The following is an 18,367-nucleotide window of genomic DNA, read 5'->3' on the forward strand; positions in this document are numbered from 1 at the left end:
CAGCCATTATTATTACCATCGTGTGTCCAGGACAGTTTGGGGTCAGCTAACAGGTGCCTTAGATGCCAGACTCAGGAGTTAAGATTGCTGTGGGAAAGGCCAAGTATGGCTTAGGTGAGAGGAGACCCTCCAAGGCCAAGATTCTGATACCTGGATACAGGCTGGGTAGCTAGGGGGTTGGGGGGAGATCGAGCTCCCTGTCCAGAGCAATCCACTGGCACCTGTCTGCTGTGGAAAGGCCAGGGAGGGTCCCAGGGGAATGTGGGGTGTGCAGGTTAAGCAGACCAGGAGCTACCCCGTGGAGAGAGGACCACGCTGAGAGAGTTTCTGATTGTGCTGCATCTCTGGGGCTACTTAGAAATGGCCAGAAAGCTGAGGAACATTTGGATACTTCAGTTTGGAGCTTACAAAGGTAGTCTAGTGTTAACTAGTGCTGAACATGGAGATGAAATATGGCTTGCCCAGGGAGCAACTGCAGAAGAAACAGGAAGAGAGCTGAGCACAGAATCCGGCCCAGGGGCAGTGAAGTGAGGCTGAGACATAGGACATTTAGTGAAGGGGGAGGACCTGGAAGAACCCATACAGTGTTTTGTCCCAAATGCCCAAGGAAGAGTACAGTGGAGGTGGGGTGTGGGTATGGATGAGAAGCCAGGGAAATAATCCCTTGCTGCCTGTCACAGGAGTAAGAGTGCACGTAGCTTGGTGGGGGGAGGGACCGCAGCAGGGCACAGTAGTGACCTCATGGCAGGAGGTACCAGAGAGAATAGGAGGTGAGTGCTTTGTCAGGGAAGCCAAGGAGAAGCATGAGATAGTACCCGAAGGAAGTGTTTTAGGAGAGCAGAGGCTTTAATGTTTGTGTGGGTCAAGAGGAAGGAATGGGAGAGGGGAGAGAGGCAGATTAAGTTTAGAGAGGGAACCATGGAGAGACTGGGCCTCCGTGGGGCTTGATTAGGGGAAGTCTGAGGAGGAGAGAAGGGGAAGTGAAGGATTCTGTTTCTCACCAGTAAAAGATGTGGTAGTGCACTGAGGGGAGTCTGGTAGGAAGGGCGTGCCAGATTAAAGATCTCCTTCCCCAGGCAGGGGGAGATGGGGGTGATTCATGATTCAGAGGTGCTCTGAGGTGGGGGGGGTGCCTGGGTGGGTGTCAGGAGATGGTCCTGTGTGCTGATTGCTGACCTGTGGCAAGGCCCCATCCTGCTGTCCAGAATGACAGGGTGCTGAAGGAGAAATGGAGTCAGGGGAGGGTGTGGGAGGGCTCCTGAAGTAGTCAGTGGAGGGGACGGGCTGCCATGGCCTGGTTCTTCTCAGGGAGAAGATCTTTGCATCCTGCTCCATTATTGCTGGGAAAGGATGGGAGGCTTCCTGGTGGTGACTCCCATTGCCTGATGTGTAAAGGCCAAGTTCTAGGAGGGGCGAGGCGAGGGACCCCTCATAAACTGGTCCTAACCTCATTTGCTGTCACTCTTTCCCAGTTCTCTGGTCATGCCAAGCTATAGGTATACATGAGTGTGTACACACACACACACACAACATGCGTGCGTGCACATACCTGCTCCCCAGCATACCTTAGGGTACGTAACACTCCTTTCTCATTTCCCATTTCTGCATACTGCCCTCTCTGACACTTTCTGGGGTCACCCACCCTGCACTCGTCACTCCTTCCTCCTGCTGCCTTGCTCTGAGCGTGCTCAGCTTCCCTCCCCCCCCGGGGGGCACTGGGTGCTGTGTTGTTGCACGCATGTGTCTTTCTGGAATCCCCGGGGCCTCCATGGTGCCAGGCACCTAGCAGCTTCCCTTTGACTGTCCATCCGCTTGAATGAGTGTGTGTCACACTGAGCCTTACTATGCACAAAATGATCGGCAAATGGTTGATTTTTGAAGCTCAGCTTCTCTTCGCAAGTCACTTCCATGTAAGATTTTACCTGTGACTTGCCAGTTGAGCTAGTGACATTGTCAAGTTGACATCAGCACTGAATTGCCATCCGAACTTAATTTTAGAGACAATGGGAATTTCAGGGAAATGGTGTTTTTCTTCTCTCAAAGGAGTACCATGACCACTTTAAAATTAGACCATTATTTTATGCATTTCTGAAGCCGAAGTTGGTAAAAGCCAAATTTTGTTGGCTCTGCCATTTGGACCCAGATAGAGGCCCGGTTCTACAAGCGACGTTTACATTCTAATTAATGCGGATGAAAGATGAAAGAGTTTGGGCCCTTGGTAGATCAATAACATTCATTAATTTCCTCTTAGCATCTACCACAGGGTATTACAGATAATGGGTACAAATAGTATTTGTTAAATGGATAAATTAATCTATATATATGTTGATTTTTATGGATCATGCATTTTTATGACTACTGTTTTCTGTTCTGTGTTGTCTTTTTCTGAGTGAAATATGATCTTGTAACAGAGTTGAGGGGGTTCAGGGCAGCGCACACAATCCCCATGAAGATACTAGGTGAAGGGCCGAGGTAGTAGTCACTTAGCCCCAGTGCCCTGAACCCTGTCTATTTGGACATGGAGATCAGCTTCCCATCTCCCAGCCTTCACTGCTCAGAGCAGATCTGCAGGGTGAGACGGTGTGGTGGGGCGAGCAAGCAGGGACCTGGCTGACAGACCGGACTCCACAGAAGGCCTGTCAGCAACCATGTGACCTCAGGCAGCGTCTTAACATCTTTGCATCTCGGCTCCTCTTTTGTAAAATGGGCCTGATAATTATAATCTATCCATCACACGATGGCCAGGAAGATTAAATGAGGGAATGAGGACAAAGTATTTTCACAGGAGCTGCTGCTTCTGTCGGCCCAGGGAAACCCCCTGTGAGCCCCTGTAGCTGGCAGTGTTCACACACAGGCAGAAACCAGGGTGCAAGGTAGCGTGCCATCATTAGCTGGCTTGGGGCTGGCTCGGGGTTGCGAGGCAGGCAGCGAGATCTTCTGGCATGTGGTGGTGTGGCTGAGGCGTGGTCCTTCATATCCCAGCCTGGAAGGGGACACTCATTTATGTCCACTCCTTAGACTTCCTGTTTCTGAGACTCTCAGAAGGAAGGGAAAGAACCTTCCATCCCAAGTTCTCTAAGTGGCTGTAGTGAGCCCCCACGTTGGTGAAGATGTAGATGGGCTTGTCATAAGCACAGTGGTAAGAGGCACCTTGGTGGGGGCTTGGTGATGCTCTGTCCCTTGGACACTGTCTGGCTCCCCAGCTCCCTCTTCCCAAAGGCACAGATTCTGGCCTGCCTGCCCCGCTCCTCGATCCATCTCCTCGCTGGAGTACCTGCCTTCCTTGTCTTCTGAGATCTGCCCAACCTTTCCTCAGCAGGCATGGGTTGAGGCCCATGGCCTTGGTCACTGAGATTACCATGGCCTCAGTCACTGACATTGCTGTGGCCTCTTCAACACAGTAAGCTCTTGAATTGGGGAAAAGGACCAGCTGGGAGGCAGAATGTTAAGAGCAGAAATGGGAGGTGAGAACAGTCAGAGGAAGGGGAAGCTAGTGTTTAAAAATATTAAGCAGAGACCTGGACGGGAACCCAAAATCAGCTCTTTGGTGTTCCTGAAGCCCAGAAGGTCCAATGCGCTGTTTGGGTGTGAGCCATGACAACCTCACGCTGGCTCAAACCCGTTTCCTGGCCAGACCCCGTGCTCCTCCTTGTGGGCTGGGCTCGCGGTGTCTCACGCTCATGTCTTTGAGGGTGGTGTTTCTCTGAAGTAGCTTGCCCTTGCGAGCAGGAGGGAGGATGTTGGCCTGAGTCTGGGGGACAGCTGAGCTGGGAGGAAGTCTGGCCTCACGGCACCCGGAGGTGAGGTTGTCTGCCCCAATGCTATTTGTTGCATTCTTCTGAGGAGGGTGTTGAACTGTGTGACCGAGTCGCCTCCTAGGATTGCGTGTTGGTGGAAGGGCTGTTTGGGATCGTGGAACCTTGTGTGAAGGGCTGTGGTTTGGGAAGGACGGCTTGAGCCTAAGTAGAAGCATCTGGGTTTGGCTGTGCCAGACAAGCTCGGTGGAGGAGCAGTGACACGTGACAGGGCTTGGGCTAGGTTTTCAGTGGAAGGGCCAGAAAGAAAAAGGACTCCTTCCAGTGGGTTCCGTGGAGCTGGGCTCCAGCACAAATGTTCTTAGGGATCTTTTGGAACTTGCCCAGCGGGGAGGGGCTGGGAATGCCCAGCTCCCACAGCTCACTAACCTGGCACTGTGGGGAAGAAAGACGCTAAGCAGGAAATACTACCTTCGCCCCCCGCTGGCCCTGGCACCACCTATGCCTATGTTCCGGTCCATCTCCGCCTCCCAGTCTCAGCTTCCCTGGCTGACCAAACCGAGCCGCCTGACCTGGGGTGTTTAGGTGGCAGTGAGAAGCCTGTGTGTGGAAAACATGTTCGCAGCCCGAAGCGTCAAACACCAGACGGATGTTTGGTATCAGAATTGACTGACACTGTGATTCCACTGCCACAAGGTCAGTGGCTTTTTCACCTTCAGAGGCTTTCTAGTCTCTCTCCTGGGCGGATTTTCCTGAGGCTGCTTAAGCTTCTGTTCCTTAGAAGAAGAAATCCAGGCTCCACCTCTTCCCTTTTATCAGACTCAGATAGTCACTCCAGGCCATCAGCAATTCCGAGAGCGGCTTTCTCAGCTCCCTGACCCCTGTCCTGCTCCACTGCTCTGTGTTCTGACATCCCCCGCTCTGTCCTGATGGAAAGTCAGCCTCTGTGGCCTTGTCCTTCAGGCCTGCTGCAGAGACGGTGTCTGTGGGACCTGCCGGGGTGGTTTTCCTCCTCATCAGGCCCTTCCGTTTGGGGGCAGAGACCTCCAGACTAGACAGAACCTCAGGCCTTGGGCCTTTCAGGGCCCCTGGCACCTATGGAAGCCTCTCAACTTCCACTTTAGACCAGCAACCTCTTTGTTTCATCCATGTTCTCCTTTGCGGAAGGGGAATGTCCATCCTATACCTGTCCCATTGTATTTTGGAAGCAAATAACTTGTTTTAAGAACCACAGATGGAGAGGAATTTTGCCCCTGGTCAGCTTCAGCTGCCTCCCTCAGGCACTGTGTGTTTCTGTCTGTCCCTTCACACACATGAGGTGGAGCTGAGCCCTGGGCTTCAGAGACACTGCCCTGCCCGCAAAGGAGTCTCACACATAAGTGGCCAGTGCTCTAGAGAGTTCCAGGTGCTGTGAGGGAAGTCTGTCATGGGCATGGAGAGGGGGAGAGAGCAGTCACTTCCATGTGGGGGATGGGAGGGGATCCCTAGAATCATGACGCTGGGATTGGGCCTTGAACAAGGAGTGGGAATTGAGTAGGTGGAATGAGGTCATGGGCTAAAATGTTGCATGTTGAAGGGGCCTTACAGCAAAATCAGGTGGGGTGAAATGGTTAGTGCTCGGGAAGGGGCCAAGTGTGACTGAGAGAATTATCGCTGCTGTGGTTGTAAACTCCCAGCCAGCTATGTGCAGAGGACTTCTGCCTGCATTATCTCACCGAGTCCCTGTAATCCCAGAATATGTATATTTTCACCTGCACTTTATAAATAGGGAAAATGAAGCTGAGTGAGGTTAAGGAACTGGCCCAAGGACATAGCCCATGACAGGAGGAGTGTGGGTCCAAATGCAGCCTGACAAGAGTGCCTGCTCCTGACTACCTCATAGGTCCTTCACTTTCTGTCTGGAGTACGAGCTGGGTGAGCAGTCGTACAAGGCTGGAGTGGGGCTACTTACAGAATGGGGGTGCCCTCAGGGGCTGAGACACACAGAAAGAGTTTCAGGGGAGATGGCTCTGCTCTGCCTCTTTCCTCCCTTTCCTGAAAAGAAAAATAGAAGGGGAGGTCACGTTTAGGTAGGCAGGATCAAGTTTGGTTTCCTGGAAGAACTGGCTAGAAGAGAAGGTGGGAATATAGTGAGGAAAGCTACTGGCTCGGGTGAAAAGCAGGGAAGCACCTGGTACAGTCAACTAACTGTAGTCTGTCCACTGATGAGAAGACATTTGGTTTGGGCAGAGGTTGGCCCGAGGGGTGTGATGGAAGTTAAAGTTGCAGCCCAGGAAGTTGAGTCCATGTGGCAAAAGGCATGAATTCTAGAGGCTGATGCTGAGCCCCGGAGACTTTCTAAGCAGAGAGTGCCTGGTCGGAGCTGTGTTTGCCTTCTCTCTCCGGCTCTTCAGCTTCATTCAGTATCAGAGTCACCCCAGGAGCTAGGCAAGATACAAACGTCAGGCCGTCTTCTGCTTCAGTGAGGCTAGACCTCTGTGCTTGTGTTGTTGTCCGGTGACTGTGATGAACACCAGTGTTTGAGGACCACTGAGTCAGGTGACACTTTAGTGCAGGGTAGATGGACGGGGCTGCCTGGAGGCGGCAGCCAGGTAGGAGGCACTTGTGGGAGTCTAGGATGAGGTAATGCAGGGACAGGTGAGGCCATGGGAGCAGGTGAGATCACCCCTGCAGCGAGTACTGGGAGAGAGACTGTCTCTGGTCTGACTCAGTGGACCTTGACTCTTCTGATTGCATACTCTCCATCCCAAACCCTCTGTGTAATTTCTAGGACAGCACTTTCTCAGTTCACCTGGCTGTTCTCCTCTATCCCCTTTGTTGGTTCTTCTCCCTGATGGCTTTGTTGAAGTGTTCCAGAGAGTTCTGGGGCCTCTTGCTTTTACTTTCTCCTTCCCCCCAACTCCGTTCCTCCCTTCCTTCCTTCCTTCCTTCCTTTCTTCCTCCCCACCCCCCCCCACCCCACACACTGCTTAGGTTACTTCATGCAGTTGTTTTAAATTCCATCTCTGTGTAGAAGGCTCCCAAATTCTCTCCAGCCAGACTTACCTCCAAACATCAGATTCATAGTTCCAAATGCCTTACTCAGCATATCTTTCTGGGTGTCCCCTTAGGCATTTTTTTTTTAAGGATTTAATATATTTATTTGAGAGAGAGCGGGGTGGGGGCATGTGTTAGGCAGGGCAGAGGGAGAGGGAGAGGTAAACTCTATTCCAGGACCCTGGGATCATGACCTGAGCTGAAGGCAGACGCCTAACTGACTGAGTCACCCAGGCACACCCCTGCCCCCCCCAAACCTTAGGCATCTTAAACTGAACATTTCCAAAACCAATCTCCTGATCCCCTTTTCCTTCCAGTTGCTTCTGCAGCCCTTCCAGTCTCCCAGAGACTCAAGACAAAAAGCTATGGTCATTCTGACTCCTTTCTCTCATGTCCACTGTCAGTATAGCTTGCTGGCTTTGCCTTCAACCTATATCAAGACTTAGAACATTTACCACCATCATTCTGGTCCAAGCTACCTTCATCTCTCATCTGGTTTTCCTGTGTTCACCAGTGCACTGTACCCCCGACCACCCCTGTCCATTTTTAGCCAAAGTGTTCCTTTTTGTAAAGGTATCATAGGCCCTTCTGTGTTCAAAACCCTCTACTGGGTTCCTGTCTCAGAGGTAAAGTGGAAGGATGGTGTGTGTCTTCAGCCAAGCTGTCTAATTTTTTGCTCATGGGCAAAGTGGGAGAGTCCCTAAGTGGTGTATGGGTATTACGTGAGTCAGCGGTGGATAAACTAGCGAGTAGCTACAGACACTTGTGGGAGAGGAGGAAGGAGCATGCACCGAGTCTCTCCTCTGTGCCAGCACACCATGCATATTACCTTTTTAAGTCATTTTGATTGTTTTTATTTTGATCACTAGGATTATCTACACAATTTAAACAGTCAAATGATTGTACATGTTTTGTTAAAACAGCTGTTGTCTCTCTACCTACCCATCCCCATTGCTCTTCCTCTTACAATTTTGAGTATTTTTATCCATATTGCTGAAAAGATGCTCATTCTGCTGCTTTGTTATTTTTTTACAGTTGTCATTATCTAGTGACTTCTGAGCTTGAACTCTAGGAGGTGAGGAATCCTGGCTGTCTTTCCAGCCCCACCCCCATTGCCCACCAGCCTGATCTGTCCCCACGGTACTGCTCATGCACTTTGGGTTAGATAAGGTCTGGGGTTACTTTTGCTTTTTGGTTTCCATGCAGTTCTTTGGTCACTTGCTTGGTTTTCTGTTTTCTTATCAGTGAATTAAACAAATTCCTTACTAATTATATAAATCCCTCTGCGTGTTCTCATGCATGAGGTGTCTTGTGAATTTCATGTTCCTGGAGAATCTCTCCCTGAACTTTGGGAAGCACTCTAACATGGACCAGCTGCCCTTTTACATTGCTGCAGAGCCGTTGACCTTATGTCTCCTGTCACTTCTCTGTTCTTATGAGCTTGTGGCTTTCAAAATAAATTCTTCTACTGTTGTTGCTGTGGATAGCTAAATTAGATGTTCAGTTCCGTCTGCTGTATTTCCCTGAGGTTGATCTTGTTTGCTTTCACTGGTAACAATGCGAGTTTATAGATGAGACCATTGAGTCTGAGAGGGTTGTTCAATAACTTGTCTAAAGACCCACAGCCATTATACTACAGAACGTGTGTTTTAACTTGAGACTGTGGCTATGAAACCTATGTTCTTTCCTCTTTGTGCTCTGAAAATAAAGGTGTTACTAGTTGATATGGGATGTGATCGAGAATGTTGGCCATCAATTTCCCTTGTATGTCTTCTTTCATCTTCCTTTTTTTTTTTAAATACTGAAAATGGTTTCTTGCTCTCTTATCCCAAAATGATAAATTCCCTGTACCTTGTTAAGAAGCTGTCTCCCAAGCATAAGGATAGCAAGAGGTATTTCTTAAAATAACCATTTAAAAACAGCTCTGGTTTCTGGGTAACCTGTAAATTGTGGGGAAAAGGCTTTGGTTGGTTGTGATACGATGATGCTTCTTTACCACTTGGTGGCCGTGTGGGGAAGGAGGACGTGTGTGATGAGTCTTAAGTTTGGTGGTGGCAGGTTCTTGGCTGAGGGTTCCTTCCCTAAGCCTTGCCTTCTACTTCCTCCCCCCACCCCTCCACCTGGGTACAGTTGCCGAAGAGTCAGGTCCTAGCTCTGACTCAGCTGTGCCCATGGCATAGAGACCTTGGTTGGAGGAGTATGGATACCAGCGACTCTGGATCTGTTCCTGATTCCTTCCTTTGTCCGGGCCATGGGCAGCCTGCCTGAAACACTTGCAGCTCTAACCACTTTTACTGAGAGAAAAGTACTTTATAAAATGGAATGGAAGCTTGCACTTCAGCTTGGGTGGGATAAGTCAAGGTTACTTGCCCAAGATTTATCTTAAACTACAATTACTGCTAATGCAGTATCTAAATTACCTACCGCCTGAGAGTGCACCAGATAATGGGTGGCTAATTGTGCCTCACTTTCTAAACTTCAGAACCCCTAATCCTGCACCGTGATCAAGGTCCAGGAGCCCAGCTGGCCTTTGTGTAGTGTAGTTCGGGGGGCTGTGACATCTGTCACCAGACACTGTCATTCCAAAAACATGGCTGTCACGTATTGGCTGCAGCTACAGAGTCATTTTCTCCCTGCTGGTAGCAGAGAGGGTCAGGTTCTGTGTTAGTGGGACACTGTCACAGATAGGAGGATGGCAGCATCTGGAGAGGCCTGTGGCTGAAGGGAAGGGTGAACGGTACATAGGCTACACATTTTCTTAACCTTTCCCACTTCTTCTTTATAGCCAGAGCTGATCTCTTGGTGAGAGAAGTCTGTCTGCTCCTCCACCATCCAGGGCAGGGCCCTGTGAATCGTCCAGGTGTCCAGAGAGAATGAGAACTGGTTGTGGCCACTAGAACAACTGTTACTGTACTGAGGTCATTAAGAACACTGTCATCCTCTGCCTGCCGCTCTCCTTCCTGGGATGCCACAGTGTCCCCTGGGCACGCTGTCTCTTTCCCTGGCATCTGTGCTGTGTCAGGCCCCTGATTGGGTCTTCTGTCATTGGTAGAGAACATGATTTCACTTCTACCTCCCCACCACCGGCTTAGAGCTTGTCCTGCTTTTCCCTTGGGCCTTTGGAGTTTTTCCCAGAATGTGGCTCTCTCCCAGCTGCTTTGGGTTGTCACCTCTCACCTCACTTCTCTCCAGGAGCATCCAGGTGTCCACCTTCTGGAGCTTCATGAACTTAAGCCTCCCTGATGAACCCAGGCTCTCAAGAGAGGTGCTGCGTCCCCGCAGGGAGTAACAAGACACTGAATGCTGCCACCTGACATGTTTGCCTCTGAGGCCCCAAGTCCTTGAGGGCCATGATTGTACCATCATGTGTTACAGATAGAAGCTTTAACCTCGACAGTGGTCACTAGCTGCCAGACTGGGAATGATTAGCAGCCCTGTGGCTCCCCTGTTCTGATGAGAGTGTCTGCACTCACAGATGGGGGCTAGAGGCCTCACACTGATGGCATGTTTGGCCCTTCCAAGGTCTCTCTGTCCCCCACACCACTGACACCTCACAGCTGCTCTATTACAGTGGCTGGTGGGGCCCCTTCTTACCCACGTGTCCTGCCATCACCTCAGACCCAGCAGGTCTAGAACTGAGCTTGTCAGCTGCCCTAAACAGGTTCTGGCTTCTGAGTGCTCCCAGCCTACTGGCTCAGGCTCCCGGGATGTATATATGATACACCTTTGACTCACGTTTCACTTCACACCACTCCCACGGGTCCACCCAACTTGCTGTTTGCCAAGTACAAACTCATCACTGGGCAGAAGGCCATGGGCCTCCTTTTATGGCCCTTCTGTTGCAGGGGGACATGGCCTGGGCCCTCTGGGCCGGACACCTTCCAGCTGTCCTCTCCCTGTCACCCTGGTAGTAAGGACCCCTGTGGGGCCTGTCTGTTGAAATAGGAGAACTTTCTTCTCAAAAACCTGTCATGTTGACATCTGAGGCCACTTGAGGTATTGTGTACCGGCATCTAGACCCCTGACGTGGTGGTGTGATTCCCAAGCTCCTCTCATTCCCTACCCTTGTCACACTTACGTGAATTCCGTGGAAGGTTTTGACTCATCACGAGCAGCTGGCTGCCCCAGTAGAATCTCGTCAGCCATTTTGATATTTGCCAACTCCATCCTGCCCTTACATGCCTCTCTACTTTTCCACCCCCTCTGCCTGGAATGCATTTCTCCCCCTTATCTTCTGAGAAAGCTTCTACTCATCCCTCAAGACTCAGGGAAGCTGCACACCTGCCTCAGTTAGCATATATTGATACTGCGTCATAATTCTTTGTTTATACTTTTGCCTTCACTAGACTGCCTGGTCCTTGAGGGCACAGGGTTCAGGGGACGTTGGTGGAATGTACCTACCCATTTACTCCCAAGGATCCAATCATAAGCTTCTGCATGCTGTGCACTCTGCTAGGCATGGGGCACATAGGGGTGAACAGGGCAGACAGAGTCCCCCTGCCTCCATGGGGAGAGCGAGCAAGTACAGTTGGCAAGAAAGCAAATATATGGACGAGATACTTTAGAATTGCTGTGCTTCACAGGGGCTGCTCGAGGTGGAGGTGTTCAAGGAAGGCCTCTCTAGAAGACACATGGGAACTGAAACCTGGAAGATGAGAAGAAACCAGCCATGCAGAGAGCTGGGAAAGCATGCTCAGGGCTGAGGGGATGGCAGGTGGAAAGTTACAGAGGAGGTCTTGGAGTGTTTCGGGGCAGACAGGAGACCAGTGCTGCTGGAATGTGAGCAGTGAGGAGAGCAGCGTGGGGTTGGCATGGCCAGATTCCTACACTGCCTGTTTCATAGGTCCCGGGGCATGAGCAGTTTGGATTTTTCTTTCGAAGTAGTAGGAAGTCCTTAGAGGGAAGTATTTCAGACCTTCAGTATCTCTGAACAGGTGGGAACGTGCCGATTATTGTCCTGCTTCTGCTACCCATTCCCACCCCCCCCTTCCTGTTTCCTGCTCCCTCTCCTTTCTCCCCACTCCCCCCCCCACCCAAGCTTTCTTCTGTTCAAGCTCTGAGATCTGCACACTGCATTTGGGGTCTCCAGCTGTCCTGGCTGCTGTTCTCAGCAGGGGCAGCTCTGTTCCTTGCTGCAGCCTTGCCTGGTTCTTGCCACAGCCCTGAGGTGCCCATTAGGTTCCCACCTCCTCTGCAAGCTCCCATTCTCATTCCCGAGTTGATTGTGCAATGGTTCTTGGCCTACTGAAGCCCAGTGCCTGTTCCCGAACCTTCCTTGGCCTTTGCTCCTGTGAATCACTACCCTCCGCCTTCACACACATCGTTGGTTATCTCTCTTTGCCATGCCCAGGGGAACCAGCCTCTTGGACTTACCTGGGTTCTTCCTCCCTAACCCTACCCCACTGAATTTAAAGTCTCCTCCAGTGAGCTCTCTTGGCACAAATACATCCTGAGATTATTGCCTCACTTCAGAAACAAAAAGGAAAACAGCTAGCTTATATTGAGCACTTCCTATCTGTAAGGGATGTATTAATATTTTCTATGAAATAGTAATTCCTCATTTAGTCATGACATCAACCTGGTGATGCAAGTGCTGGTATTATACCCATTTTACAGATGAGGATACTGAGGCTCAGAGATCACATAGTAAATGGCAGAGCAGTGTTTGAACCCAGATTATTTGAACTGCTGCTGCCTGGGACAGTCCCCTGTGGTTCTTTGTGGTCCTAAAATCTTCATCTGCACCATCTGCAAAGCCACTTTTCTGTGTCTGCTCACTTTACTTTCTTCTCTTTGAAAGTCCATCTCTACAGGGAAAATGAGCAGAGACGCTCAGGCCCCCCTGTTTCCTGACCCGTGCCATCCTGGGGTAGAGTAGCCCAGCTTCTGTTCTCCATAGTGCTTATGCCCGTTGGGCACATGCATGGCTTTTGCTAAAGCAACAAACAACTCCTGCCTTCAGTTTATAGACATGAACTAGGTAGGGATTGCAAATACTATTGTCAGTCTCTCCCTGCCAGCCAGGGAATGGGTGGGAAGCAAGAAAAATGAGGAGAGGCTTCAGGAAGGCAGTTCAGCTGAAAAACCTTTCATAGAGGCAGAACTGACCAGAGACGGCACAACTGCCATCTTCCCCGTTAGATGGGAGACTCTGGGGCGGGGGGGCAATGGCTGCACTGGGTGTCCTTGGAGATGCTCTTCAGTCGTGAGGAGATGGGATGCTGTGCCCTGCATGGTGTTGGGTAGAGTAGAACTAAAATGGTAAAAAGGGCTCCAGGTTCCTGGGACAGAACTCTCCCCATGAAACTGTGCCGGCAGCCTTCTGAGGCCAGGCCCTTTTGACAATCTGAGAATCGAAAGTGGTGGTGGAGGTCTCATCCCAGATCACAACTACCCAACAAAAGCGTTGCAGGTGCTAGCCTAGGGCAGCCGGGAGATAGCTTGGTGCCTGGGGAGACTGTGGTGATCCCCGCTGCCGCAGGGAATGTCCTCTGGGGTCAATTTCCCTGACTCACAGGGATGCTCCCACCCCCCCAGCCCCTCGGCTCTCCCCTCCGCCCCGTGCTGGCTGCAACTTCTGGAACCTGGGACTCAGTTAACTGAGTCTCTTAATTTCAGAAGTGAGTGGGATCACATGCTAAAGGTTCATGGAGACAGAACACTTGTGCCAGGAGGGCAAAGTTCTAGGGCTGGCAGAATCGGGGGGTTCCATGCTAGGATTCTCGTGAGGGTGTGCAGTGTGACGATGAAGGAGGGCTTGCCGTCTTGCAGGCATCCCGTGGACCTCTCTAACTTTTCCTTTGTGCTGTGCTTGCATCTCCAGTAGGAGAAGGAGGAGACCGAGGGGCAAGGAGTCATGGCTTCCGATGCCAGCCACGCGCTGGAAGCCGCTCTGGAGCAAATGGACGGGATCATCGCAGGTATGTGCAGGGAGCCCTCACGACTCACAGCTCACCCTCCATCCTAGAGGAACCGTTTTCTGTCCTCTGACCTTCCTTCCTGGCACAGTGAGAAACCCCTCGGTAGATGGGTTGTGTTTCATTGTACATGCCATCTGTTTGTGTAGGAGTTCGGGCTCGTGGAAGTTTTTGATGCCTGGGTGAGGTTAGGGCTGCTGAGACAGCGTGGGTGCCTGCACGGTGGCAGGCCTTGAACTGCGACACGGCGTGGGTCCCGGCTCTACGGCAATTTGGCTGCAGTAAGATCACTTTTACTGTAAACTGGCCAGAGCACATGATGGCTTATCACAGTTGAGCTGAAGCGAAACTCAAAAGTGGCGACTTTGCTACCTGAGTGCCTGTGTCAGCTCCCTTCCCCAGCTGGTCTCCAGTGTGTTTGGGACTCAGGAGGTCGTGTGGTGTCGAATCACCTCGCCACCTAAAGATTGTTCTTGGGGCGCCTGGGTGGCTCAGTAGGTTAAGCATCTTTTTTTTCTTAAGATTATGTGAGAGAGAGATCACGTGTGAGTAAGGGGAGGGGCAGAGGGAGAGGGAGAAGCAGACTCCCCTCCAAACAGGGAGCTTGACATGTGGCTGGATCCCAGGCCCCTGGGATCATGACCTGAGCCACCCAGGAGCTCCAGCATCTGACTCTTGATTTTGGCTCAGGTCATGATCCCAGGGGCCTGGGATCCAGCCTCATGTCAAGCTCTGTGCTCAGTAGGGAGTCTACCTGAGGATTCCCTCTTTCCCTCTCCCTCTGCCCCTCCTGCTCCTGATCTCTCTCTCTCTCTCTTCAGTAAATAAATCTTAAAAAAAAAAAGAGAGAGAGAGAGAGAGAGAGAATGCTCTTTATGCCATATTGTATCTTAAACCGATCATAACTGACTTAACATTCACATTTGCCAGTTAGGAGTACTCCCTAGAAGAGACCCAGCAAAACTGGTTAATTGGAAAAAGGCTGCCAGTGAGCTGTTTGGGCTCTTTAACTCTTCCATAGGGGGAGCCCAAGACCGTATTGATTAGAATAAACCTGTCATTGGAGATCTTTCCCGAAAATCCCAGGTCCTCTTTCCGCCCCTGACGCAACAACAAGTCAGTGGCCTGATTTGCCATGCCGGACATGCTTCTTTGGGACTTTGCTCTTTTTCATGTGGAACTTCAGCTGGAGGAGGCTGGGGACAGGGGCTTAGGCTGAATGTGGCTAAAGCCAAGGATGTGTGTGTAGGTACCTGATATTGCCTCTTGCCAGGCATTTGCTGTTGCTTCTACCCTGCAGAGAGAATCTGACTCACTGAGCGTTCTGGGTGTTGGTGTCTGGGGTGGGGGTGGGATTGTGTGTTGAAGACTCCTTATGTTTTTTGGGTCCCCTGCAGCCAGGCTGCTTGGCTCAAATCCTAGCTCTACAGCAAGCTGTTTACCTGACCAGGCTTCAGTTTTCTTCATATTTAAAATGGGAATAATAATAGTACCCACCTTAGAGGATTGCCGTGTTTACCCACATAAGGTGCCAAGAACAGTGCCTGGCACATACTAAGCACTCTAAAATGTTAGCTTTTGATAAAGTAACAAGAGATTGAAAGAAATCTTTATTACGTTACATCCTCTCTAGGGACATGGTAGAGTTCTTATTTATTCTGGACCTCATCTCACCCATTTGAGTTTTGTGTCTTTCATTGAGTAAGGCTTGTGCATGCCTTGCTAGACTCTCGCAGGGCTGCAAGCTTCATGCAGCGTCTTCCGAGTGGTCTCTGCCCTGTTCTGGCCCTCTACAGGCTGTCTTTCACAGAGCGGCAGAGCCATCTTTGAAATGTACATCAAATCACAGTATTCCTCTCTCCAAAGCTCATCAGTGGCTTGCCATCTCAGGATAAAATCTGAAGTCCTCAATGGAGCCAGCACTTTCAGACCCAACCTGGCCTTTGGCCGCCTTTATGACCACACCTACTACCACTTTCCTCCTGACTTATCTTGCTTAAGCCTGCACAACAGCTGTCTCCAGACCTTTGTGCTTGCTGCCCCCTTCGCTGGAATGCTGTCCTCCAGATACCGTTCTGTCTGATCTCTGCCACCCAATCCCATCAGAGAGGTCTAACCTGACCCTCCCTAATTAGCATCCCCCCCATCACTCTGTCCTCATATCCTGTTTATATTTTTTTACAGCACTGATCACCACCTGACCTGTTACATTGCCATTTGTCTCTTTGTGTATCGTTGGCCTCCCGCACCAGATTGTAAGTTCCACTAGGACCGAGGCTTTGCTGCTCCATCTCTAGGACCTCAGTAGGTCTGCAAGCACGTATTAGGTGTTCAATAAGTACTGTCACATACACATTGTATCTAACTTTGTGAACAGGCTCTCCTTCTCATTGGTTAGGCACCAGCTGTTCATTTCTACAGTGTCTTCTTCTCTGGCTGTGCACTGAATTTCGTTTATTATTTTCTCTGGTGCCTTTCACTGATTCTTCTGGGCTCACCAGTTACTAGTTTTGTCTGAAGATTTGGTGATTGGCATATCCTGTGAACCATCTTTCAAGTAGTAATTGTCTCACACAGACATTTGACAGGAGCTGTTTGGCAGATAACTGAACATTGAGGTAATTAGTGAGTGTCTGGAGGGTATTATGTTCCACACCATTTGTGATGACAAGAATGATAATTTTTTTAAAAGACTTTATTTATTTGAGAGAGAGAAAGAGAGAGCACGAGTTGGGGAGGGGTGGAGGGAGAAACAGACTCTCTGCTGAGGGGGCCCGGCGCAGGACTGGGTCCCAGAACCCTGGGATCATGATCTGAGCTGAAGGCAGATGCTTAACCAGCTGAACCATCTAGGAGCCCAGGAATGATAATTATTGAATGTCTTTGTATAGGACACTCTTCTGCAAGATTATTAATACCCTCCTCATATTCAAGGTGTTTGGGCCAAACTGGACCAAAGAGCTTAAGAGTTTTTGTGGTTGTTAGTGTGGACTTCTGGGGCTTGAATCCCAGCTCCGTCACTTAGGACTGGCTGTGGGATGTTTAGGCAGACTGTTTAATCCCTATCTGAGCTCAGTTTTCTCATATATAAAATAATGGTATTCATACCTATCTAATATTATTGAGAGGATTAAATTAATGCAAATAAGGCACATAGGAAGTACTCAGTTGGTATAAGTTACTATTTGTTTGGTTGAGATTAGTACTGACATGATTTTTACCACCCAAGGTCACAGTGCTGGTAAATGTCAAAATTTTGAGTCTAGGGCCATCTGAGTCCCTTCAGGGCTGCTTTCCTGCCTGCACTGGTGTTATGATGATGTGTAAGAGAGCCCTAAGGGCTCTGTGGGGCCATCTGTAGAGAAGAGTTAACTGAGAGCGGGGTCAAGTTCTGTTCTTGCTATCAATACCCTAGCCAGAGTGACGTCGCTCTTGTCTGTCTTACACACCAGACTTCCAAGTAAGGGTTCCTTTGCCAGAAGGGTGGCAGCCAAGATGAAAACTGCATCACCACATCACGATGCCACCAATCCCACGGAGATGACATTTTTAGGTGAACATTTACATCATCCTTTCTGCATTTTTGCCCTCGTGTTAATTTGAATGATGTCCAGTGATGCTGAACTACCAAAACACAGTTGCTTCTGCATCTGTTCAGGTGCTCAAAGGAGTACCCAAGGGCTATATTCTCTCACTTTCTGAAGACACAATTACCACTTATTTCAAACGGAAGGAATTTTTACAGGCTGCCTGCACACCCTGGTAGCAATCATTTACACAAAAACAACACAGAATCCTCCTAAAATGGACACCGTTCCTTCAGTAATGATGGTTCATAGTTATAACAGTACAGAATGAGGGTTTCCCTTTATTAATTACTCTGTACTATGATAGGCTCAGTTCCACTTTCTGAAACTCTTTCCAAAAAGAGTACATGTAGGGCATGTGATATCAAGATTTCTGTAATTAAGTCTTTAAGGGGGGATAAAAGGTGTCATGGTGGCCCTTCAGGCTCCCAGTGGCTCTGGAGGTGTGAGGAGAAGAAAGGTCTTGCAAGCAGAAACATGACTAGGAGATGAAACTCCTCTTAAGGGTGAATTCTTGAAAGCTGAATGAGTGTTTCCTGGTTATGATGATACTTGATTGGCACCCCAAAATTCTATGCCAGAAAGTTGGAAAGAGGTGACTTTAAAGACCCCAGCCCCCTTGTCAGAATGATTTGTTCCTCGTACAGGAGACCGTTGTTAGCTTCCAGCAGGATGTTAACCTTTGCTCTCGCTCCTGATTAATCCCTGCGGTTTGGCCTGCAGATCATACCATAATTGAATTACACTCTTTTTTTTTTTATTTATTTGACAGATAGAGATCACAAGCAGACAGAGAGGCAGACAGAGAGAGAGGGGGAAGCAGGCTCCCCGCTGAGCAGAGAGCCCGATGCGGGGCTCGATCCTAGGACCCTGGGATCATGACCTTAGCCGAAGGCAGAGGCTTTAACCCACTGAGCCACCCAGGTGCCTCTGAATTACACTCTTGACAATTGCAACTGAACTATATATTGCTTAAGTACATCCTTCTGGGTAACTCAGAGCAGACTGCCACATCTTCTCATTTTGTGTGAGGCTTAATTTGTGGGCTAACAGATTCAGTGGCTGCTCTGTA

At 49.9% G+C, this 18,367-nt stretch overlaps 1 protein-coding gene across 8 annotated transcripts in view; it reads left to right on the forward strand.

The window, feature by feature from the left end:
• The window catches only part of PPFIBP2 (PPFIA binding protein 2), a 142,945-nt gene that overhangs the window by 17,299 nt on the left and 107,279 nt on the right, over window positions 1-18,367 (forward strand). For 6 of the 8 annotated variants that reach the window (XM_032853374.1, XM_032853376.1, XM_032853375.1 and 3 more), the window contains exon 2: window positions 13,618-13,711. In XM_032853374.1, coding sequence (XP_032709265.1) covers window positions 13,618-13,711 — 94 coding nt within the window. Of the gene's footprint in view, window positions 1-3,703; window positions 3,801-13,614; window positions 13,712-18,367 lie in introns of those variants that run through there. The other 2 variants (XM_032853379.1, XM_032853377.1) reach the window with 2 other exon arrangements.

This window comes from Lontra canadensis, unplaced genomic scaffold (genome assembly GCF_010015895.1).
Source record: "Lontra canadensis isolate GAN:19392208 unplaced genomic scaffold, GSC_riverotter_1.0 scaffold7, whole genome shotgun sequence".
NCBI classification, from domain to species: Eukaryota; Metazoa; Chordata; class Mammalia; order Carnivora; family Mustelidae; genus Lontra; species Lontra canadensis.